This window comes from Vicugna pacos, chromosome 20 (assembly GCF_048564905.1).
Source record: "Vicugna pacos chromosome 20, VicPac4, whole genome shotgun sequence".
NCBI lineage: Eukaryota > Metazoa > Chordata > Mammalia > Artiodactyla > Camelidae > Vicugna > Vicugna pacos.
The window spans coordinates 7,243,104-7,267,776 of record NC_133006.1 but is presented as its reverse complement, the minus strand read 5'-3'; the positions used below and the strand labels follow the sequence as shown (position 1 = coordinate 7,267,776).

The 24,673-nt window shown below is 39.4% G+C and overlaps 1 protein-coding gene across 1 annotated transcript in view; it reads left to right on the top strand.

Moving 5' to 3' along the window:
* Window positions 1-20,067, top strand: part of GFRAL (GDNF family receptor alpha like) — a 53,073-nt gene extending 33,006 nt beyond the window's left edge. Inside the window, exons 7-9 of the mRNA XM_006211550.4 lie at window positions 17,045-17,140; window positions 17,227-17,299; window positions 19,872-20,067. Of these exons, the coding sequence (XP_006211612.2) occupies window positions 17,045-17,140; window positions 17,227-17,299; window positions 19,872-19,965 (263 nt within the window). The 3' untranslated portion in view covers window positions 19,966-20,067. The remainder of the gene's footprint in view (window positions 1-17,044; window positions 17,141-17,226; window positions 17,300-19,871) is intronic.
* The last annotated feature ends 4,606 nt before the right edge of the window (window positions 20,068-24,673 follow it).

Here is a 24,673-nt window from a genome sequence, read left to right as displayed (position 1 = left end):
AAAGTCTGCTGGTTTTCCAAGGAACATTCAACATCATTTCTCAACTCGGTATTCATATTTATAACAGCCCCTACATAGTCCAGTATTTTGTATTTTCTGGATTAAACCGGCTCCATGGTGAATTTGTAGTCCATCAAATTCATAGACCCTCACTTATAAATGTGTGTTTTTCCTCTTAAAAAATCATTCCTTCAGGATCTTGTTTTTCACTAGTTGCAAAGTCTTTAGACTTCTTTAGCCAACAGGCATGTGTGTTGTAAGTTAATGATATGAAGAATAATAAAAACAAATAAACTATTTCTTTAGAATGACTTTAGTTCCCACCTAATGTCCAAATTCAGTTTTTTTCACCCACAGTAAACTAACTTTAGACTTTTATGCTACTTGGAAGTCCAGGTATTTCTTTGGGGTTTGAGCCACAGGGATATATCCATGTATTTAACTGTCATTAGCTTTCAAAGCTAAAGTATACACAGGGCCTCTCTCATCTCCCTTCCTCCTCCACCCCATGGTTAAAAACCATGATCAGCAACAATACCTCTCGTCATCGGATGCCACGTTTGGAAGTATTAATTGACCTTATTAGAGAACTTCATGTTGATGAAGCAAGATGGCACCAGCATGTCTGGGTCTGAATAATTTCTCGGTCATTTACAGGATAAGTAACTGTGAACAGGTTTCTTTTTTTTCACCTCAATTTCTTGCCTGTGAAATGGAATATTAATCCCAACCCAGAATGTTGGTCCAAAGATTTTTATCAGTTAATTCATGTAAAGAAATATTCAGAACATAGCAAAATTCAGTAAATATTAACTCTTATTTATAGACTTCAAGGGATTTGGAAAGGACGCAAATCAATAATTTTTGCGTAATCATTAAGATGCCACACAGATGATGGGAGAGACTAGTTTCTGGAAGATCTAAGGTGTCTTATTTTTTTCAGGATGAGTAACTTCTTTTTTTGTTATTTTTTAGTGGCTTCTTCCATAAATCCTTGAATGACTTTAGAGCAGAGGATGAATTTGGACAACTGGTCACAAACTTTAATGTGTATAAGAATCATATAGTTTCTAGTTAAAATGCAGACTCTTGATTCAGTAGTTCTGGGTAAAAGCCTGAGATTTGCATTTCTAATAAACTCCCAGGTAATGCTACTGCTCTTGGTCCAGGAATTGCTCTTAAAGCAGCACGGACTTAGATAATCTCTTAAAGACCTTTTAGAAAAAAAGAAAAATCTGATTTAATATATATCAAATAACTTACGTAACTCATAACCTCTCTGCTACTGAGAAACAGACCGACCTAACAAGCCCATTACATCGCGTCAACCTGCTATTCCATTTTTCATGGACAGCAGGCATCACCATGTCATGAAAGATTTCAAGCAGACATCCTTGTCATTTCCTGAGCCTTTCTTGAGAGAGTGGCTTAGAGCAATGATTCTCAAACTTTATCGGGAAGGGAATCACCCGGCGGGTTTGTTGAACACAGACTGTTGGGTTCTCATCCTCAAGTGTCTGATTCAGTAGTTCTGAGATGGAATTAGGGAAAGCAGGCGTTGCAAATCCTGTCTCCTTGGGTACCACCCTTTAAGAACGTCAACCAAGACACGCAGAAGGCTGCAAATAAGAAAAAGAGCTTGCTTGCAGTCTTAAGAATGGCAATTTTAGAGGCACTAATTAGAGCAGCAACTCAAATGTGCTTTGAGGGAAATGGAAAATGGCAGGTTCATACAGGCAATAGACAGACGTCCCAGAGAAATCACCTGGGTTACCTTTATAGAAATGCAGTTGGTGCTGGCACAGATTCGACCACTTGCCAGCAGGAGATTGGTTGTTAAGCTGTGGTTTCTAGGGAGTAGAGAAGACAAGTTCCAGGTGTCTCAGGATGACCAGGTCAAGAGTTTACGTTGCATTCAGGGGTGGATGTGTGTAAGTTCCAATTCCTTAATGGCCCCCCCAGCGCCGTGTTAGGTCCCTTTGATGTAAGTGACTCCATTTTGTTGTTCATGATCTTACAAGAGCCACTCGCTTGAAGTACTCATTGAGTCTTTCCTGAAATCAGCCAAAGTTGGCCAATGTTTTCTTACTGGTTGCTTTGAGATCCTGTGACATTGATTTTATATAGTAATCCCTCATCACCTGCAGGGGATTGATTGCAGGATCCTCCTTGGACATCACAAATCATGCATGTCTAAGTCCCTTACCAAAAACGGTGTAGGATTTGCATATAGCCTATGCAATCCTCCCATACAGGCTTAATCATCTCTAGATTATGCTGACCTGAAACAAATAGACTCAGATATTTCTTCTGCAAAGATAGGTTTATTCAGAAACTAGATATTCTGGGTCTATAATCACAGCAAGCCGCATGCACATTCCCGCAGGGCAAGGGAAGGAGAGGCTTTGACAGAGGGGAAAGGAAGTGGGGAGGGCTGTAGTGAACAGAGTGTGTGGCTTCTCATTGGCTGAGTCCTTGCCAGGAAAGAAGAGTCTTTCTTCTTCCCCTTGGGCTCTGCCCGAGAGTGAGTCCTTTTGGTCTCCTGACTCTATTTAATTGTGATTTCTGTTTTTAATGTTCTTTGCAATTACTTATAATGCCTAATACAATGTAAATGCCTTAGAAGTAGTTGTAAATACAATGCAAATGCTATATAAATAAATACTTGCTACTGCACAGAACATTCAAGTTTTGGTTTTTGAAACTTCCTGGAATTTTTTCTTTCCCCCACAAATATTTTTGATCCACAATTTGTTGAATCCTCAGATGTGGAACCCAAGATACAAAGGTCTACTGTATTTGGTCTTTGATCCAGGACCCTCTTTTTAAAACCCTTGGAATTTCCTGTGATAAGAACAACAAAGGTGTCTTTTGTTATGTTAATGAGGAGAATTTTGGACTGCCTTTAGGTAACCTAAATGAAAGGCCCAGTTGCCAGGGCAACCAACCAAGGGATCAGAGGGTGGGATTTCCAGTACTGCCCCTCACAACCTCCAGGGAGGGGAGGGGCTGGGCAGGAGGCTGGAATCGCACGGATGGTCAATGATTTAACCAGTCATGCCTACGTAATGGCGCCTCGATGAGAACCTTAAAGAAGGTAGTTCCTAGAGCCTCCAGGTTGGTGAGCACATGGAGGTGATGGGAGACTGGTCCACCTGGAGAGGGTATGGAGGCTCTGAGCCCTTTGCCCCACCTGACCCTTGCATCTCTTCCATCTGCCTGTTCCTGATTATATCATTTCATAATATTTCAGTAGTCTAGTAACTAAAATGTTTCTTGGAGTGAGGCAGTCAGCAAATTAATCAAACCAGAGGAGGAGGCCCTGGAAACCTCTGATTTATAGCTAGTAGGTCAGAAGTACAGGTTAACAACTAGATTTGCGGCTGGCATCTGCAGTGTGTGGTGGGGAGGAGGGCAGTCTCGTAGGACCTTTGGAATCTGATGCAATCGCTGGGTAGATGGTGTCAGACATGAATTGAATTGAATTGCAGGAAGGACATTCAACTGGTGTCCTAAGACTTTCTTGTAAGGTGTGCAGGTCGCTCGTCCATTGGAACTGGCTTCGGAACACCAAAAACGATACCATCCTTAGAGTCATGACTCCTAAATGTGTTTCAGTTTGCTTACCAAGCCAGTGGAGCAAAAGATCTCACCACCTCCCACTGATCCCCGCTCGATGAGCTATCCCCAGGGTCAACAGCGAGAGAGGCGCTGGTTCTGATTAAAGAAGGGTGAGGCGATGCCTGTTTCTTATTAGGCACAAATAAATTATTAATATAACCCAGATGTATTAGTACCAAGATCGTCATGTTATTAACATGAAAAAGTAAACACGGATCACTGGACGAACTCTCACTGGCCCCACAGTTTCATTTGTCCACGTGGATAACCACTGATGTGATGGATAAAAATTCCAAGTCAGAAAACCTCAGAGCGGTGTCATCTCTGGAGTTGCAGCCCACACCCCTGATATTCAGATAGCAGCGCAGAACATGAGCCCTGCACTGGGTGAAATTATGCGTGGAGGTGGAGAGAAACCAAAAGCCAGGGCGGGGGGTGGCAGGGGATCAGCTAGATAAGGTTCCTTGTTGGAACCTCTGATATGAAACCCTAATGTGTTTGAGTAAGTCATGCTTCCCATGCCAGCTTCTGCAACTTTAAAGGACGCTGTGTCCTGGGAGCTGAAGTCCACATCAGAACTCCACACAGAAAAGTCTCAGCCCCGCTAAATTCACCCTGGATTTTGCCCACCCTCCCAAGGACAGCGGTAAGTCAGACTCATTTTCCAGATTAGACTATGGGGAATGGTCCACACTCTTTGATGGGGTACGTGGGGGCTGTCCTGGAAGGCGTCGACTTTAGAGGAGAGAGGGAAAGCCTACAGATGAGGTTTCCTGTGCCTTTTGCTCTACATTTGACATCACCTTTTAGGAAAAGCAATGACTGTCAGGTGCTGGTGTACTCTGAGTGCACTATCACCTGCCTCAGGGAAACTGCAGAAAGAATGACTAATGGCCAGGAGCAGATCTCAGAAACACTGCGTTCATGTCCAGTGTCTGGACAAACTCTTGAGAATAATCCTACCGTTTGACAAAACTGCAAAGAACATTTCCATGGATCTGCTTGCAAATTCACCTCAACAATGTGAAATAATAACATGGAGAAAGCTGAAGCTATATGAGATACTGTATCCTGAAGATAAAGGTTTTATAAACATCTAAATGTACTGACTGCCAGTTTAACGCTGGCCCCTGGCGATGGACACTAACCTACTTGTCTTTTGTTTATTCCAAGCCCTGTGACCTAATTGAGGGCTTACACTAATTAGTGCTCAACACTAATCTATTCATTTTATGCGTTGTTTGATTAATCTTTATAAGCAATATATGAAGTAGATACTCTTTCTTTATCAAAGAAAAACTGGGGCACCGAGAAGTTAGTAACTTACCCAAGGTCACACAGAAGGCAACGGAGGCAGAATTCAAACAAGGCAATTTGGGGCACCAGAAACTGATTTTTTTTTTTTTAACAACCATTACATTCAACTTTCATCTAAGGATGTAAAATGTATAATTGTCAATTGATTGTAAACGTTACATTTCCCAGGGAACATGTGTATGTAACAAAAGGATGCTTGAAATTGCGTACTGTGTTGTAACATAAAACACAGAAACCCAGAAACCAGGTCGTTCCCTAACCACCCCAGGGAGTCCGGAGGAAATCAGTCATACTCAGCCTAGACCCCAGGTTTCTCCCAAATTAAATTTCAGTAATCGTCTGACATAAATAGATGATTTCTGATATTAGATGTGCTCTGATATTTCTGGATCAGGTGACTAATGATATGTTTCAAGGCCAGTACATTTTCAGACAATCTCCATGCTTCCTCTGTATAGGACCAGCTCTCGAGTGATTTTTTTTTCTTTTTTTAAAGCCAAGAAGACCAGTAGTCTGCCAAGAACTTTTCCTTCCTATGATTATACTAAAATCTTATGAAAGACTCTATCATTTTTTCTCTCTGCCCTTGGAAAAAATACTCATTCTTTCAAAAATCTAAATTGATATTTGGAGTAAAAGGGTTTTCTCTAGTGTTGAATTACCTTTTATTGCTTTGTTTTCCACATTCTAAATAGCTTTATAAATAATGTACCCCAGACTCATTAAATAATCGTAATGGGACGTGTTTCTTTGCTACTGCTAACTTCAATGTTTCAGTCTATAAAACTGCATATTTTTAGCAAGGAACATGGTAATTTCCACTTCAGGCACAGTCAAAATATGACGTGAAACTTTTGCTCTGTGCAAATCTAATGATATGAAACTTATAATTGTCAATTGATTATAAATGTTACATTTCCCGGGGAACAAGTGTAACAAAAGGATCCTTGAAATTGTGTTTGCTGGAAGGCAGTATGTTGGTGTTATTTGCCATTCTGATCAGGCATGTGTGTGTGTGTGTGTGTGAGTTTAAGTGAATATATGTATGTGTTGGCTTTTGTGTTTGTATGTACATGTGTAGAGGAAGTCATTAGCTGGTTTAATTGAGGGTAATTTAAAATCAAGTTACAGAGAGAGACATAGCTTCCTCTCATCTCTCTGAAGATTTGACTAAGAGAGACATCGTTTCTGGTTGTACCTTCCATCCTCATTGGCTACGATTCCAATCAGATACTCCAAGGAGTAATCTGGTAGATTTCTCCTAGGAACTTCCAAAATTCAGAACTCCCTTAAGGGAAGAGACAGGGGCGAGGGGTGGTCCCTAAGGATGTGGCCCCATTCCAGTGGAGACAAGCTCTGGCTTTAGTTTCACCACTAGGTTTACTTGCATGCAAAAGTTCCCAATAAAATCCAGCTGGTTTAAATTTTGCCTGCAGACCTGAAACCCCGCAAATTTGGCTTGGCTTTCTCGTTTGCAGAAAATGCTTCACACACAGCTATCATCTGGAAATACTGAAGTGTACAAACCCTCCACAGAAACAACAGGAGGGCAGCTGTCTCCTACCTTCACTTTCTCCCAACTCCACCCTTAAAGGCTTAGCTGTTGTTAAGGGCGGGGAGGCGGGGAGTGGAAAGTCTGCCACTGAGCATGAAAGCTCCCACCAATCATCCGTGACTCCCTTTGTTGTTTGCTCTGAGCCAGGAAGGGAAGATTAAAGAGTCGCCACTGATGAATGAGAACTACATTTTGGCATCCGCTAGAGAAGGAAGGAGCATTTAAGATCACGGGGAGAAGTAAAACGACAAAACAATACCGTTAACAGTTTGAACAATATCAGTCTCCAGTATAGGAAAGCACAGTGTTATCTTTTCCATTTTCCACCCTTATGCTTTCATTGGCTCCATGCAATCCCCTCGCTGCCTGTAATTGGGGATGGAGTTAGTGCCAAAGCTGCATGAAATTAACAGCCTTTCCTTTATCCTTTCTGTGCATCATGATTGTGTGTGTGGAACCATAAAAATCATTTATTGTGAGCATGTGTATTCCTGGCTTAGAGAGCCAAGTGTTCTTGTGACAACAATATAATAGCATCAGATGAATTCCCATAAAACACCATATGTGGGCACTTAATAGTTATTGCTCTGGCACCTACGTGCTGGATATCATCTTAAAGGGAGACTCTAAAAAAAATAACACTCGGTACTTAGACATGAGGTAGGTAAGCCTGGAGTAGAGATTTGTTGAGAATCCATCGATAATGACAATCATTCGTCTTCTATTAGTATCAGATTGTCTCAAACCATCTTCTAGAGTTCTTTTCATAGGTCCAAGACAACCTTGTACAGCCTTGCGAACATCAGTAAGTAGTCTTTTAATCTCAAAGTTGTAAGAAGGCTCTCCTATCATACTGGTGTCCAGTACTCTGTAAGACTGGGTACAATGTACTTTTTATTTTTCTCATCTGTTACTCTTTGGAAAGCATCTATTTGGGGCTTGTGGTACAAATCACAGTAGACAAACTGGTTTTCAAACTCGATAAAAGAATGTGGAGTGGATGGAAGCTGCCTTGCTGGGCAGCGTGAGTGTTCGGTGGTGCTTTTAAAGTGTGGGTCTGTGCCAGAGGATTTCCCTCTGCCTCCTTCTTTTCTGCTGGCTTCCGGCTTAGGGTGGAGTGGCTTCCTTCGGTTGCCGCTGAGGCTGAACACTGAGTTTCCCCAATTTGCAGCACGCTGGGAGTCTGCCAGAACTCCGGGTCGGATGCTCTGCCCTTGCATTAGCACCGTGGTCAGGTGGCCACACACCCTAGGCATGTGAAAGGGACTTTGAAAACAATTCAGCTGCAGAAAGAGGCCAGACGCCTCTCGTCCCTGCTTGTACACCTGCGTTAGTTGGGGTCAAGGCCACCTGAAAGGAAAGAAGCCTTGTGAATCAGAGTGCAGGTTTTTCTTCACAGGGCACCTCAGCTCGGTGCCCCAGCGCTGTGCGTCACTGCGGTCTGTGCGGGAGGATGCTGCTTAGTGATGACCTCAGTTTCCCCGCCGGCTGTGATCCAGCACCGGCACCTCCATTCTGCCCCTCTCCCCGGCGTAACAGACAGCCTGAGACATACAATGGCATTCTGTGTAAAGTACATATGGTAGCTATTACAGGGGAAACGTACACTGAGCACACGTCTACAGCCCCAATAGCTCCTTCCAACACTTCCACGCGGCTGCTTCGACCCAGTTAATTTTTCTCGCTGTTCTTTGGCCCACACTTCCATTCCAGCACCCTCCTCTAGCACGGATTACTGCTGCTTTTAGTTGTTTTGGGGTCTTTTAATACTTCCAGGGAGCTGAAAGGGAACTTGGTGCTGGTAAGATCTCTTACTGATCCAAATAGAGTTTTCTTCAATCGGTGAAGCTGGCTTGACACATACAGCTGGTTACGCCCTTGATTCTTTTCAGTCTTTATCTATTGAACCAAACTTTCCGACCTGTTTCTTTCTCTTTCTCACTACAAAGTTCTAGTCCACTAAGCCCACAGTGGTATGATTTACAATCTGCTCTGTCTCCAAACACCCCCAAAATCGTGTGTCTTCTCCTCTCTACCCAGTGGTTCTCCATCTAGACTGTTCATTAAAAGTGTCAAGAGAGATTCTGAAATTATGAATGTCTAGTACGTTATCCCCTCTTCTCCCTTGACCTATTAAATCAAAACCCATCATGATAAGGCCAAGGAATTCAGTTTTAAATGCTCCAAAGTGAATACCGATATGCAATCATGTTCAAAACATACTTTTCTAATTAAAAAAATATATATAGCTCCTCTGTGGGCCCTCGGCAATATACTTTATATGTCTTGTCTCATTTAAGCCTCACAATCAGCCAATAAATATGATTGTCTTCATCTAATAGAATAAGAGCCTGGGCACAGAAGAACTTGGTTGGTTGGTTGGTTGGTTGGTTGGTTGGTTGAAGTACACCCAGTCACACACTGAGCGAATTTTAGAGCAAGGACTTGAATCTGTGGCTTGAAGCCAAAGGCGGGCCTCTTCCCACTCCGCCATATTGCTCCACACTCTGCTCTACTGTCTATATTTACTGGTAGCTTCTCTTCATTTCCAATTCTCACTATGTCTCTGTGAGATTGTTTAATATGATGAAGCAGCTGGAAAATCCATATTTACAAGGGCCAATATCTTGTATTGCAATGCAAGCTGAAGGTGTTTTTGAGTAACAGTAATGAGCCCCTCTCTGCTTAGGGTATAATTTAATCCCAGGAGAGATGATGACGTTGCATCTCATACTTATTTTTAAGAATAAGGTGAACTTGACATTGACGTTGGTGCATGGAGAGACTGCCAAGACCACACCTCCCACCGCCCCATGTTTCCCTGCGAAGAGAGGAAAGCATTCCCAACCCCAAGGTGAAGACTTGTTCTTCAGTGCTCTCGCCGCCTTTCTCCAAGTCCACTATCCTTCTTTCTCATCTTTCTTTAAGCTTTTCTCACTTTTTTCTTCTCCCTCTACCTACCATTCAGTTGATAGATGAATGAGAGGAGAGATGAGAGTTAATGTTCACCAGGAACATTATCTACCATGTCTCATCTACCATGTGTCAACAGTTTCCATCTGTGGAATAGTATTGCTCTTGAATTAGACAGTTTTTGCTGGGTTGGTACAGTTACACCCAGTCTCCAAACTTCAGTGACTTCAGACACCAGGCCTGATTTCTAGGTGATGCCACATGTGGGTGGACAGCTGAGGCTCTCACACCTGTTCATAGACTCAGGCTTAAGGCAAGACTGCTATTGGGAATATGCTTTTCTCATGTGCATCACATTTTTTTTAATGGATTCCCAAATATAACCCATGGAGAAAATAAATTTAAATAAAGTGTGCCCCACTAGTACAGTAAAAATCTTGAAAATACTTGCAGCAAAAAAAGCATATAATTTATTTTGTCTAATGTAGAATTTGCTTATGGGCTCTTTGATTTGTTTAGCACAGAAAAGTGTTCTGCGGAACGTGTGCTTCGTGGGACAGTTTAGACAACTCTGCTTTTCCTAACTTTAAATTTACTGTGTTCATCTGGAATCAGGTTTCTGAGATAGAAAATGACAGAATGTTTTTGCTTCAGTAAATTGGCCTAGGAAGAGCTTCCCAAAGAAAGGGGACAAGGAAGAGAGGGAAAGAAAGGGAAAGGGAAGGAGAAAAAAAAAAAATAAAACACACACACACACACACACCCCACAAAGGAACCCCTTCTCTTATCCTATTTTTTCCTCCCTTGCTGCCCCACAAAGTCACATTCTTCCTCATCGAAGTCCCCAAGTGTTCTTTTCTTCTACTGTTACTTTTAATATAGTTTTTCATCCTCAAAAAATATCTCGCAAACATAGGCATTGCTAGTCCCATTTTACAAATGAGAAAACTGAAGCTCCGAGAAATTCTCAAAAATTCTTTGCCCTTAGCTCTCTCCTAATCCAACAACCAAGATGCTTTTTCTCTGTCCCTCAGTGAACAAACGCTAACTGCTAGAATGAATCGCCAGGTGAAAGAGTTTCTTAACCGATTTTTGTTGATTGGGTAACTGTGAGTACTGCACTTGGGACACTGAATTCACATTTTAAGAAACGGCGATAATATGTGAAAAATGTGTGATTAATCTGAAGACCCTTGGCTAGCGGCAGTTAGGGGTGAGAAGGAACTGCGCATTATGCAATGATATATATGTCACTACACAGTGACAGATTGCTCTTTCAAATGTGAAAGCTGCTGAGATGTACTTTTGGCCATTAGATAATTGCATGGGTGTGGCATCGTGACAGCCGTGTTATACTGTAAATTAGATGGATGTGGTGTCTGTTCCCAAGGAGACAGCAAAAGAGAATTAGCAGCATATTTCATACTTTTATATTCAACTTTCCCTTGAAGATTTGCAAATGTATGTGCAGTGAAAAAGCACTGCAGTTATACACTTTTTTTTTCCATTTTAAAACTCAATAACTTACAAAGCCCTCTGGATCATCTCATCATTGCAAATGACTGTGAAGACTTTCCAAAAACGTATCTCTAGCCTTTTATTTTTTTTCTCCTAACTCTCTTTTCCTGGGTGTTTTCCATCCTATGAAAAAAAAATAAATGTATCCACCAGCCAGATAAAGTCTTACACATTTCCAAAAGGGTAGACAATTAGTCAGTTACTCAGTTCCAAATGATGTCTGGACAATTAATGGTATTGTCACACACACTTTTTCATTAAAAAAATGTGGTACATTAGAAACCTTCATTTATGAAAACATACTTATAAAATTGGTAAAATATGGTGTAAAATGTTCCCATTCTTCTGTTACAATTGTCTTATCACCAGCTCTCCTCGAAATTATATAATTCAAGGTAAAAATTACTGTTCAATTTTGAGAACATGTTTGGTTTTTTTTTCTATTAAACTCATTCCAGATATAAGCAGATTTAAACAAGAGGGGTTACTTTATATTTTTTATCTGAGACGCAGGTTGTATTGATAGAGATAGATTATAGCAACCAAAAAAAAAAAAAAAAAAAGAAAAAGCCAAGTCTGATTTTATATAGTTACAGTGATCTTTTGTGTATTATTTTTTGTGTGCCCTTTGTTGGGGAATACTCTGGAAAGCTTTATACATGATCCTAAGTCTACATCTGTAAAAACAGAAATGCTCCTATTGATGGCCCAGTCTAAGATAATCACCTTGAAAATGGCAGCATTCATTTTTAATATATTTCTGTTAAATGCCAAGTTTAAAGCGATTGAGTTATTTGAGTGCATTGAAATGGGGAGTGTATTTCGGAGCTGTGTGCAAGTTGATAAATCCGACAGGTATATGTGAGGCATTTCAGATGCTTTAGTTATTGGATTTTAGGTCTTCTGTTGTGAATTTCAGCAGAACATTTGCCATCAGATCGTACTATTAAATGCTTTTTATTGTAATCCCGTTGGCTGCCATGTTGGAGAAAGCTGGAAAACCTGAAAATGTTTTATGTGTTTTTGTGGTCTCCATTAGGTGTTTAAAATATATATATATATATATATATATATATATATATATATATATATATATATATATATATATTACATATAATTGGTAGAAAAGTTTGCTACTTACCACATCTTCACTATTTATCAACTCTGTGATCTTGGACAACTACGCTGAGCCTGAGTTGCTTTAAGTTGAGCTAATCATTTCTATTTGGCTTGTTGTATAACATTAAAGTGTTGGTCAAAGTGCCTTGTTAGGTGCTAAGCACCATCTTCATGCAGGTAGAGCATTTTGTGTGTTGCGTGAGTGTGAACACGCATCTCTCATTCTATACACACAAGTGACATTCTGCCAGCAGTATCCGCATCACCTGGGAAGTCATGAAAATTCAAAACCTCTGCTTCATCCCTGACCTACTGAATCAAAACAGGCATTTGAAGATTAAACAGAAGATTCCCACTAATATTTCAGAAGCACTGCTCTCTGTGGTCCCCTTCCAGTGTGATCTACACACCACACACACACAAACACACACACACACACACAGAGCAACCAGAGGGCTAGGCAGTGATACCAACAACAAAAAGGTAGATTTGTCATCTTGAGTTGATAAAGGAGCAGTCTAAAATATATTTCAATTAAAATTAATTAAATATTACAATCAATATTTTAAACTCTATTTTAATTGGAACTGATCATCAATGGTAACAGAAGGGCACAAAGTATAAAATGGCTCATTCTTGGAATGGTGATGCCAGTCAAGAATAAGGTGGAATTAGGGGGGAGGGTAGAGTGCGTGCTTAGCATGCACAAGGTCCTGGGTTCAATCCCCAGTCCCGCCTCTAAAAACAAACAAATAAATAAACTTAATTATCCCCTCCACCAAAAATAAATTTAAAAAAAATAAAAGAATAAGGCAGGATTGATCACTGCACTGGAAGCTTGAATTAGATACTCCAAGAACCTCATCCAATTTTGTCGCTCTACCCTACATCCACACCTGTGTATTTACAGAAATGTACTCTAGCCACGAGTATTCTATCCCTATTTTCAATCTATATTTTAGATCTATTTTGTATGAGCCCAAAGCTACCAGTGACAGATTTCTTTTTTTTAATTTCAAGCTTTAAAAGCACTGCCTTCTAAAACAGTAATACTTAATTGATCAAGTCCACTGTTAGTTATCAGAAATAGCATGATTTGCACTCAGATTGCTGCCTCAGTGATGATTTCCTTATTTGCAGAAACTACTAAGAAAATTGTAGAACGTTCAAGGTATTTCAGTAGTGCAGCTGAAACTCACCATAATCACCAAGCAGGCATTCAACCAAGGGGTCAGAGAGCAGATGCTGGACTTGTCAATATGGTCCCTTGGTAACACTGAGCTTCCGGCTCTCAGCAAAGGATCAGGGCAGATGCTCTCGAAGCCATACTTTTTCGTGGGTATGTTTTCTGTTTTTGCTTTGTTTTTGTTTTTGATGTACAGAAAGCTGTACATATTTAACGCAGACAGCTTGATGAGTTTGAAGATAAACACACACCAGGAAACCATCACCAGTCTATACCCCACGCATATCCATCCCCTCCAGAATTTCCTGCCAACTTCCATTATTGTGACTGATAAGAACACTTAACCAAAGTGCTACTCTCTGAGAAAAACTGTAAGCGAACAATTCAGCACTGTTAACAATAAGCACTGTGAGGTACAGCGGATTCCTAGGACTTCCTCATCTTGCGTTACTGGAAACTTCATACCCTTCTACTCATACTCGTAAGTTTCCGCTTCCCCCAGCCCCTGGCAACCACCGCGTGTTTGGCCACAGTGTTAGAACATACATCTAAGACATCACTTTAGCGTCTTTGACATTTGTGAACTAAATAAAATATGCCTCATTGATGGCATGCTATTACCATCTATAAAAAGCATCTTATTTAGTTGGTTTAGTTTTTACAACACACATTTTAGTACTAATGGTGTTAGACCCACGATGTATGTATTTATACTTCAGCTTTTCATTTTACTAACGTACTGGTTTTTCAAACTTGTACTTGTTTATGGATATTTCCCTTCTTCCCAGAGCAACGCCCCTGAGCTCCGTTAGAAGGAGGTTTTCATTCTCTAATGATCTAAAGGGTTCATAATATATGGGATCTCACTCGTGATCATTAGGTGAAAAGATTCAAAACTCGTGTCTAATTTGGAAATCGTCATCCCTTCAGATGAGACAATATTGACCAAATTAGAAATAACACCAACCCTGGAAGACTCAAGAAGATCATCCTTGAAGTTTCATTCTCACTAGGATGTTGTCATGGGATTGGCACTCTTTTATTCAAACATGGAAATAGGACAGTGGCGTTTTAACTATGCCATGGGATACATGAACAATGAAAAAGACAGCTCCAAAAATATATTTGAAGCATTATTCTATGAAAATGTTCATTTCATCAGGTTTTTTTCTTCCAGTCACTCTTCCAACCTCTTCCAGGTTATGTTTTAATTAAAACTTTAATTGAAGGTTTACAGCTTTTGCAGCTTGTGGTATGTTTAATTTCTATTTCAAGAATGTTGACATTTATTTTTAAACCATGACCCTGTGTCTGATCGACCACATTTTTTTTACAATGCATTTACACTTCACATAAATGATACAAAGTAGAGTTTTGGTCTGCATCAACTCTTAGGCGCTGCTACACAAGGCTTTTGGGAGCAAAAAGGAGAAATGATCACATCTTCGTAGCTCACCTGGGGAGACTACTATTTAAAACTGTTCTTACTGTAAGGCTGAAATTAATCTTGATTTCCCATCAAATGTACAGGGTTTTTACAATGGAGTTCATAATAGTGTTTAATTTCTCTAGGGCACGAGTTAAGATAAACAAGTCACTGACAGTGTTTATCTATAAATACAGCAGATGGTGTGGGACCGAGGCTGGTTATTAACTCTGCCGACTTTAATTTCGTGGTTATATAACACAATAAACCTCACTGTTTATAAAAGGCGGGGGAAGACTGTCTGTCGGGCTTCAGTAGCCAAGAAACTCTCTGTAACATTAATCTCTCTAACTGATATTCGGTATCCTCTTAGGGTGCAATATTTAGGATTGTGGAGTGATTGCTAGTCACATTAAAAATTTCACTGGGATCATTCGCTAGCATTTCTGTCATTGATCTATTATAACTTCGTTAATGAGTTCCATGTGAGGGAAATTTAGTGAATGAGACGATTCTTTAAGTTTTGTGAGGTGAACGTTTAACTGTTACTTTGGGCAGTTATATATCTAAATGATAGCCTAATTTATCAAAACAAGACCCTTTTCCTTACACAAAGATGAATCGTGGTACCTAACCAGGTGAAATGTACTTAGGGACAGAATTTCATAAAGGAAGACTGGAGCATTATTGGAATAATCAGCCAATGGACAGTATATGCATTTACATTTAGGGGAGGAATCTGCATAAATGTCACAAATGCCATAGAGCTATGAAGAAGAAAACTAATTTCTCTTTAATAGTCCAAATTTATTTAAGGACAAAATTTCATTATTGTCACATATTTCACTAACAATCTATACCCTTCATTTGATTGAAATTAATTCTCCCCAAAAGGACCACTGTTATAAAAATGGCCTTATTTGAAATAGCTTGATTTTTCCATTCTGACTTTAGAGTGAATAACAAAATTATGTTATAACCACAAAAGTGAAAAAAAAAATCACAGGGCTTATCTGCATTGCTTTTACCTTCAGAAGAGGTGGATGTTTCATTTCCAAAGGAAATCAGACTTTTATAAATATATGATAATCCAATGGGAGTTGGGGATTAAACCAATCTTGAACTAAAAATGTCTTCACTGCTTTAGAGGTCAGAATCCTGGAGGACGAGTTTTCAGTGACAAAATCCTGTTACTTTTCCAAGCTCTTATATTGGACTGCTTCCCCTGGACCCACCCTGAGAATTTTATTACTGATCTGAAACAGTCTGTGCTTTCTACCAATTATTCCTAACATGGACCCCAAACTTTGGCTTCCAAGTAGCGTCAGCTGTGTGTGGGGAGAGGACTGAATTGTTGGTTAGATATGCTCTCATCTCCCTTCCTGCTCAGAACCTACTGTCACTAGCTGTCACTGGATGGAAAGCTCTGCTATTTGATACACTCACTTCAGCAAAAAACTATCCACTCAGACTTAGACTTCCAGGTCTCAAAAAATGCACAAAACATCTACAGTAGAGGCTTTACCTCATTTCCCTCTTTTTTTAAGCCTCAAAACCCACCTGAATCATTATCATCAAAGAAATTGATTCTATTGGCATGTTTGACATTCATACTTGTGTTGAATTGAGTCAAAACTAAGAGTGATCTCAATCCAGACTTATCAATAGAAGTCACCTAAAATAGATCCATCTATAAATTCTAAGGACCACATCTCCTTGTCTTAGGAATTGGGAAGGGAGGGTGGAAATGTGTTTAGCAAAACATGGCCAAGAAGACTAGGGCCACAGAGAGGCCAAGAGCGTCCCTTAAGAAAAGCAAAAATAGGTAAAATCAATAGAAAGTGAAGGGGTTAAAAAAAGTGACACAGAATAGGGAAAATAAGCAAAACTAAATACGGAAGTGTCTGCGTAGAGAGGTGAGCAGGGAGACTGGTTTAGCGACTCTCCTTTGTGTACTTTGAGAATTCATAAATCCAGTGGGTCTTAGGGCGATGGGGTTTCATTGAAAGTACATTCAAACAATTACTCTTGTAAAGAAGGAGTCTTTTTCAATATCCCAATGGACAGCCTTAAATTACTGTTTTTCTCCCCCTGGTTTATATGTAAGGCATATTGAATTATCTTATAAAATGTAATATTTTTTCTAATTATGGTTTGAAAAAAACAATCTCTTATTAGGAAATTGTTGGATTAAAGAGTGAAAAAAAGCTGTTAAAATTTAAGAAATGTGCTCCCACTTTTGCCACAATCTATCATATTTTATTAAAATCATGTCGTGGAAATAAGTTCCTGCCTTACAATGTAACATAAAGCAAGCTACAACCCACGAGGTAAAAGAAATGCACGACCTTAAATACTTTCATCTCGTTTTTTTGTGATCTCCTTTCAGATTATCCAACTCTGTCTGATGTCCAAGGAATTGCGTTGCGTAAAAGTAAACGTGCGAAGGAAATAACTCGCAGTGGCTTTCACTCCCCCTTCAATGGTCAGTCAAAAATCAATCCTCTGAAATATTTTCAGTATTTATTCTCTCTAAAAATCCAGTCATTCTTAAAACTCTTTTGTTTCTAGGAGAAGTCATCTACGCTGTCATGTGCATGACCATCACCTGCGGAATCCTTCTCTTGGTTATGTTCAAGATGAGGTAACTGGGTGCAGCTCAGAAGGGAGGGGCTTGAAGGGGACCAGTCCAGTTACAGCACAGGTCACCGTGGCAGGGCTAATGCAGGGCTGAGGAGGAAACCGTCTCCGTCAAGACGTACAAAACCAACTCTTTGGTGTGGGCGAGGTCCAAGGGAACGTCGCTCTCAGTCTTCACGTGCAAGGGCACTGTGGTCACGGGGGGTCCTTCACGTTGCACTTTATAAGCACACAGGCCCTGTTCTTCCAATGGACCTGCTACCAGGCTTTCCCCTGGTTTCCCTGACATCCAAATTAAACGCTGCTATCATCCTAACTCAGATCACTTGCAGGATTTGCCAGCTCACAGAACGCACCTGCTGGGCACGTCACACAGTTGACATTGACCCAAAGATTTACTCTTCACTATAATTTCTTACGTGCTAATGAGTTTTATTCATGTTTTAATACATAGTGATTCAATGAGACATGTAATGAGGTCTCACCAGTTACCCTTAGAAAGACTGCCTGCCTGACATTAATCTACTCTTTCCAAATCTTCTTTTTTCTCGGCTGCCCTCCTGGTGAATGCAGTAAATGCTCTAGCAGGCGTGGGAGACTTTGGGTTAGAGACACATCCTCCCCTAGATTTCCAAATGTCTAGGGTCTAAATTTTTTCCACTTACATAACATTATAAATAGATATACAGTGGTGCACAGTGGCTTATTTTTAATTTTAAAAGTAACCACATATTTAAATATCAGTGATGTTCACTTGCTTACTCATTATCCAAATGTGTATATTTTATCTAAGTTGAGTATCATGAATATTAATGAATATATATATATATAGTGTGTGTGCACATGTGTGTATACACACGTATCACATATATTGATCAGTAGAATTAGGCCCAAGGGCAACAGAGGCGGTGGACATTTATCTTATGACACTCAGAGGGGAAGACTGCAAACCCTATGACCCACGTACACATGTTGCTCCTCAGACCCCAAGGTTTGATGACCTCACAGATCAAACACAAGACTCAGTGGGGAGCGTTTTTTTTTAATTTTAATATTGTTTTCATCAAGCAACAGAGCTGTCTGAAACAGGAAGTTTTAAGACCATTAAATAGAGCAAAATCTTACAAAGATTTTTCTGTTAGGATAGGCGCTCTGAATACATCTGTCACTACGTGGATTTGAAACTTCCAGTGGAAGTTTGGCACTAGACTGAGCATTGGTCTAAGCCCACAATTTTCTCTTTAGTGTTTAGAAGCCCTGAACACGTTTTCCTTCAGATTAAAAAAAAAGGAGGGGGATCCCTATATAACAGGACCTCGTTAGCTTGACACTGGGTTTGCTGAACGCAACTTGGCTTAGGTCAACCAGCAGCCCCGACAGAATTCAGACAATGGCGGTACCACGGGGTGGGACACGTGATGGATGTGTGCTCTGCCTACAGACCTTCAAACTTACTTATTTTTAAGTGTAATCCCAGCTCAACACACGCCTCTAACCATTTAATTTGACGCTTACCAAAACCAGTACCAAACAAACTGCTTTTCTCCAAGGCCTTAAAAGTTGTATTTCCGTAAGAAGATATTCTTTTGGGTTCCAGGATGTAGTTTAAAGGCTAAATAATTAGAGTCAATTTTGAGGAGGAAAAAATAGCATTTGGACTTTATTAAACTTTCCTTTATTTGGTTTAAAATATTTGTGAGCAAGTTTCACTGACTGGGCCTGCTTTGATCTTCCATCACAGAGGTATTGTTTGAGAGGAACACAAAAATTTTCCTAGCTTAGCCAAAAATCTTATTTTATTTTATTTTAAATAATCAAGGTGTGGTCAAGTATATTTATTTCTGTTTTTATTTATTTTTAATTTTGGGGGGAGGGAGGTAATTTAAAATCTTATTTTAAAGGTTCTCAATCTTACTTCTTAGCCACACACATAGTGTACAAAGTTCACATCTGCCACACAGGTCCATGGTTTTTTACAGATTATGGTGCCACAGATAAATGAGGTCTATGGTTATTCAAAATTCCCTGCATATCAGCTGTTACTCACCTCCTTGCCTGCACAGAAAGGCATGTTCTTTTACTGGATGACAATGGGAGCGTTAAGAGACAAAAATCTTAAATATATTTGAATATGTATTTTAAAGCAAACCATTCATACTGCTAAGGATATTATATTTAGTTATATGTTATTTTCCATACAATTTAAAATTGATCTTTACATGTAATCTGAAAGATCCAGGTCTAAAGTTAAGTAAACGAAAAAATGACAAAAGTAAAAGCCGTCATGGAAGGAAGCAACAAAACAGAACAACAGTGTCATGAACAACAAAATCTCTGTCCTAACACCCTGAAATCGGGGAGAAAAAGACTTTTTTTCTTTTTGAAAATGGTTACTTGAAGATCATAGTTACATGTACATGATACTCACCAGAATATTCTACGTTTGGAACTTTACATTTAAAAGCTTGATTATTTTCCCCTCCAGGCACAGAAACCAACCAAAAATATAAGCGCACACACATTTGTAAAATCCTTAGAATGGCATATTGTTAACTTTTACTTTTACTTTTATATAGAACCTTCAGAATATCAAGTCAAACGAGAGATCCTTCGCCAATCCAAATACCTGGAGGACTCATGATTCATTCACTAAGAGTCACCGATCATTAACAATCACTGTCTTTAAAGCAAGTCTGGGTAGCCAGTCAACGGAATATCCTACCCATCATCAATAAAGAAAATGTTAAGATGGATTTACTGATCCTGGAGTCTGAAGTATAATAATGTAAGGTATAATAGTATGGCATGACATTAGATTTATTGTTTTCTTAAAATATTCAAGCCTAATTATACAGTGGTATATTTTATGGCACTAGTACAGAATTACAGAATTACCCTTGAAGGCAAAAAGTATTATTCTAAGTTATACTCTGTGTGATTTGTTTCATAATAAATGTGAATCCACATAATACTAGTTAGGTGCATCATAATATGACGGTATTATAATTAGCAGAGGTTTTCCTGATCAGTTTCATAAGTTCCTATTACCTTATCAAAAGGAAAATGCTAATAAAAATATTCAGTGCATTTGTTATTTGTATATCCATTTCCAAATCACTTACTAAATCATTCGCATTGACTTTAAGTTTCTAAATATATTTGATTAGATGATTAGTCTTAAAAATCAGAAGTGATATCTTCAGATTTCTGTACTTTGAAGATTGTGGAACTTTTCTTCTTTGGTGTCTTTATTTTATATTCATAAAGATTTAAAGTAACTATACTGACTGAAAAATCAATGTGCATTTCAGTGATATGTTTTATTTGTAAATTTAATTTTTCTATGCTAATTATTATGAACTTCTGCAATAATAAAGTAACAACATAATCGTTGCTTTCTATATTATTACTTTTGGCCTGATTTGACATTAGAACATTATTGTCATTAAAAAATTATGAAAAGATGCTATTAAGTTTCTGATACATATATGTTTTTCAACTGTCTGCAATCACATTAGTTCCCATTGCTAAGAGTAAATATGAGGTCGTTTTCTCTCCAGTGGTACAGAGGTACAAATATTCAAGAACCAGGGCATACCATTAATTAGTGATGTATTTACAATTAAATGTCAAACACTTTCTACCTGTTTGGTCTCATATCTCTTGCTGCTCACCCTGCTTCAGATTAAATTGTCTACGTTAAATTAAATTTGAAGTTGACATTTGGCTATGTTTACTCAGAGGAATTGAAAAGCCATCCTTTATCATTTAAAATAGGGAAGACTCATTAGGTGAGCCACAAATCTCCCTCAAGGAGCTCCACATATGCCATTGGCTGTTAACGCTCTAAGTTATGTGAGAAGAATATAGATATTTCCATCTACAAATCCCTGCCATTGAACTCAGGCTCGCTAATGCCTGGAAAAACATGAACTGTTCTCTAGAAAACCAAGGAAAGAAGGCAAACTGCTTTTAGAAATATGTTAGTGTTGAGCAAGGAAGTGGAGGACAGAGTATGAAATGGAAAGGCTAAATGAATGTTTCCCAAGAGAGAACACCAGGGGTTCCTGATGCCAAATAAGGTACCATCAGGACAGAAGGTTAATGCTTAAAGGTAAAGGTGAGATACAATATATGAAGAAAAACACTGGGAAACAAAATTTCCACAAAGAGGAAATTCAGAAGGAGTACATGTCTGTTAGAAGCAATCTTCAGAGACACTCATTCTTTTTGGATCACTGACTCAAAATTAGTCTCTGTAAGTAATAAGCGATTGGACTAAAACAGTGGAATTTAAAGATACATAATAGGAAAGCATGCTTTGTTAATGTTCCTAGTTCCTCCATAATAGAAGTCTTCCTCTATTTGAAGATAAGTTTTGAGGGATTTGACAGAGCACAGTGGTTGGCTGGAATGTAAAGATTTATCTAGCATTTCCATGTTTGTTTTAAAGCTTGATGGAATGACGACCAGGAGTGAGCAGAACTGGGCGTCCTCAGCATTACTGGTGGCCATGTTGAAACGCACAAGGATTATTTATTGTAAGAATTATAGGGGATAGTCTACCCGTTGTGTTAGTTCTTATTTCAGCCATATGATTAGGTAATAAAGAAAAGGAAATATCATTCTATAGACTCATCTGGTTGTCTTGCAAATGCTGTAAGTTTCTTTCATCACAGGTATTAATCCTCTGCCATCTGTTCTTTCTCCTCCCTGCTATCTTTATTCCTCTAAATTTTTTTTTTCAAGTCTTATAAAGGATGGGAGGGAAACAAGCTCAGGAAAGGAGAAATCAGTTAGCAACAGCAAACTGTGAAATGGTTAACAAAGAGGCACTGCCTCTGTTCTTATGAACACTTAGGTCAACTCGTTGAGTCATTTCATATCCCATTCTCTTCCACAAATGCATTTCAAGTGAAATAACTTATAAAGTAAAATAAGTACATTCCTCAGCCTATAAACTATCAGCCTGAAGACAGTAAGACATCAAAGGTGAAATCACCTCACACCTGTTAGAATCAAAAAGATGAGAAATAATCATTGACGAGGGTGTAGAGAAAAAGGAACCCTCTCACACTGTTGGTGGGAATGTAAATTACTACAATCATTATGAAAAATAGTAAGGAGTTTCCTAAAAAATTAAAAATAGATCTATCATATGATCCATCAATCCCACTTCTGGGTATATACCCAAAGGAAATGAAATCAGAATCTTGAAGATCTATCTGCACTCCCATGCTCATTACAGAATGATAGCCAAGAGATGGAAATAGCCTAAGTGTCCATGTGTGGATGGATGAATAAAGTGCACACACACAAACACACACACACACACACACACACACACACACACACACACACACACAGAGGAATATTATTCAGCCATAAAAAAGGAAAAGCCTGTCATTTACAACAACATGGATGGAACTTGAGGGCATTATGCTAAGTGAAATAAGTTAGGCAGAGAAAAGACAACCTTTGTATGACATCACTGATATGTGGAAACTAAAAAAGTTGATCTTGTAGAAGCAGAGTAGAATGGTGGTTGCGAGGGGCTGGAGACTGGAGGAAATGGAGAGACATTGGTCAAAGGGTACAAACTTCCAGTTACAAGATGAATGAGTTCCGGGCAGTTCCAGGCAGTAATGTACTGCATGGTGACTCTAGTTAACAATACTGTATTTTATACTTGAAAGTTGCCAGGAGAGTAGATCTTAAATGTTCTCACCACAAACAAGAAACAGTAATCATGTGAGGTGATGCAAGTGTTAACTAACCCTAGTGTGGCAATTATTTCTCAATATATGTGTATCAAATCACCACACTGTACTTCTAAATTTACCCAATGTTGTTATGTCAATTATATCTCAATAAAGCTCGAGAAAAAAGAATTCATCTTGATTAGCAATCATATCCAAAAACAGATTCTACATGTTTGAGTCTTTGAATCATTCAGGAGGAAAGAAGAGAAAGAGAATTATTAGGAAATAATTTATATTTTTACATAAATATTCAGAAAATTGGTAAGAATAACCAGATTTGGGTTATGGGTCTACCAGCGATATGGACTGAGCTTTAAGGTACGGGGGCATCATCAGTGTGGGGTGTTTGATATAATGCATGTCTGGATGGGCAGCACTTGGGGAAGTTGGCTTTTGCCACCTGCATTTCAACTTATTCAGCTTCCCTGAGTGATTGGGAGGCAAAAGTAAACAAAGAATAAAACATTGAAAAATGAATATTTAGGGGTTGAAGGAGACAAACAGTCCCTTTTATCTGTAAGGATACCATTTTATAAGGCATCATTCTTACCCTCTGTAGCTCTGAGTATGTGGCTTGGGGACATTCTATATGTTATTACGACTCTAAATTTACGATAGTGGCAGTTCTAATATTTCGCCTGGTGACTGATCTAACAAAGGAACGTGTGAAAACAGTTCTGAGTAATCAAAGCAACTTAAAAGACAGTCAAGGATCCAAACATTACACCGTTGCCTTACAACATCTTAGAGCAGGTATGTAAAGGCAATGGATATTTATGTGTATTTATTCACGGTCTGGTCTCAGAAGCCTCTGTCCCCACTGATGATGAGAAAGGTAACCAATATGCTTATTCAGATTAACTCAGTTCTCTAGGAAAGCCAATCAGCTATCTTAACTTTGAATTCCTAATTAGGGGACATCTCAGCTCTTTTTCTCTTCTTCTGCAAGGGGGTGTATTTGCGAATGGAGAGCTTACCTAGGTGGACATGCCGCCTCCCGTATCTTTGCTGGTTTCTGCTGTGGAGTGACTGTGCCGTCTGGTCTCTGGTCACATTGTAGCAGAGTCTGTTGAGGACTCATGCTTTGGGCACCACAGCTCCTTGTCCAGGCTTCCAGCTGGGACGTATCCCTACACAGTGGCTTTGGTCTTCTAAGGCTGGGTCTCTTCTGGCTCCCCAGAGAGGATCTCAGCACCCCTGCATTCCTCTGCAGGGCAAAATAATCAGCTGCTTTCTGTGCCCTTTGCTATATCATGCAGTATTTTCTTGACGCTATAACTTCAAGTCCCTCCTTCGCCATGGCTTCCTTCCTGCTAGCATCCCAGTGCCGTGCAGATTTGGTGATATAATTCATGAACAGCTTTGCTGAGAGGAAAGAAGGAAGGCCTGTACTGGGATTTTCCCCAAACTTATATGAGTGTAAGTGTTGTTCCTTACTTCTGCCCTGGTCCCAAACGCTCATGAGACCTGCCATGGATGGGACGGGGTGGTGAGCGGGAGAGGGGGCGGCAGTGGTTAGGAAGGAGTCGGGATGGGCTGCCACAGCTGAACCTCTTGCCTCTGCCGTTCTCCTCCCCCATCTCTCCAAGGCTGCTATCTAAATGGGACTCTTCTTG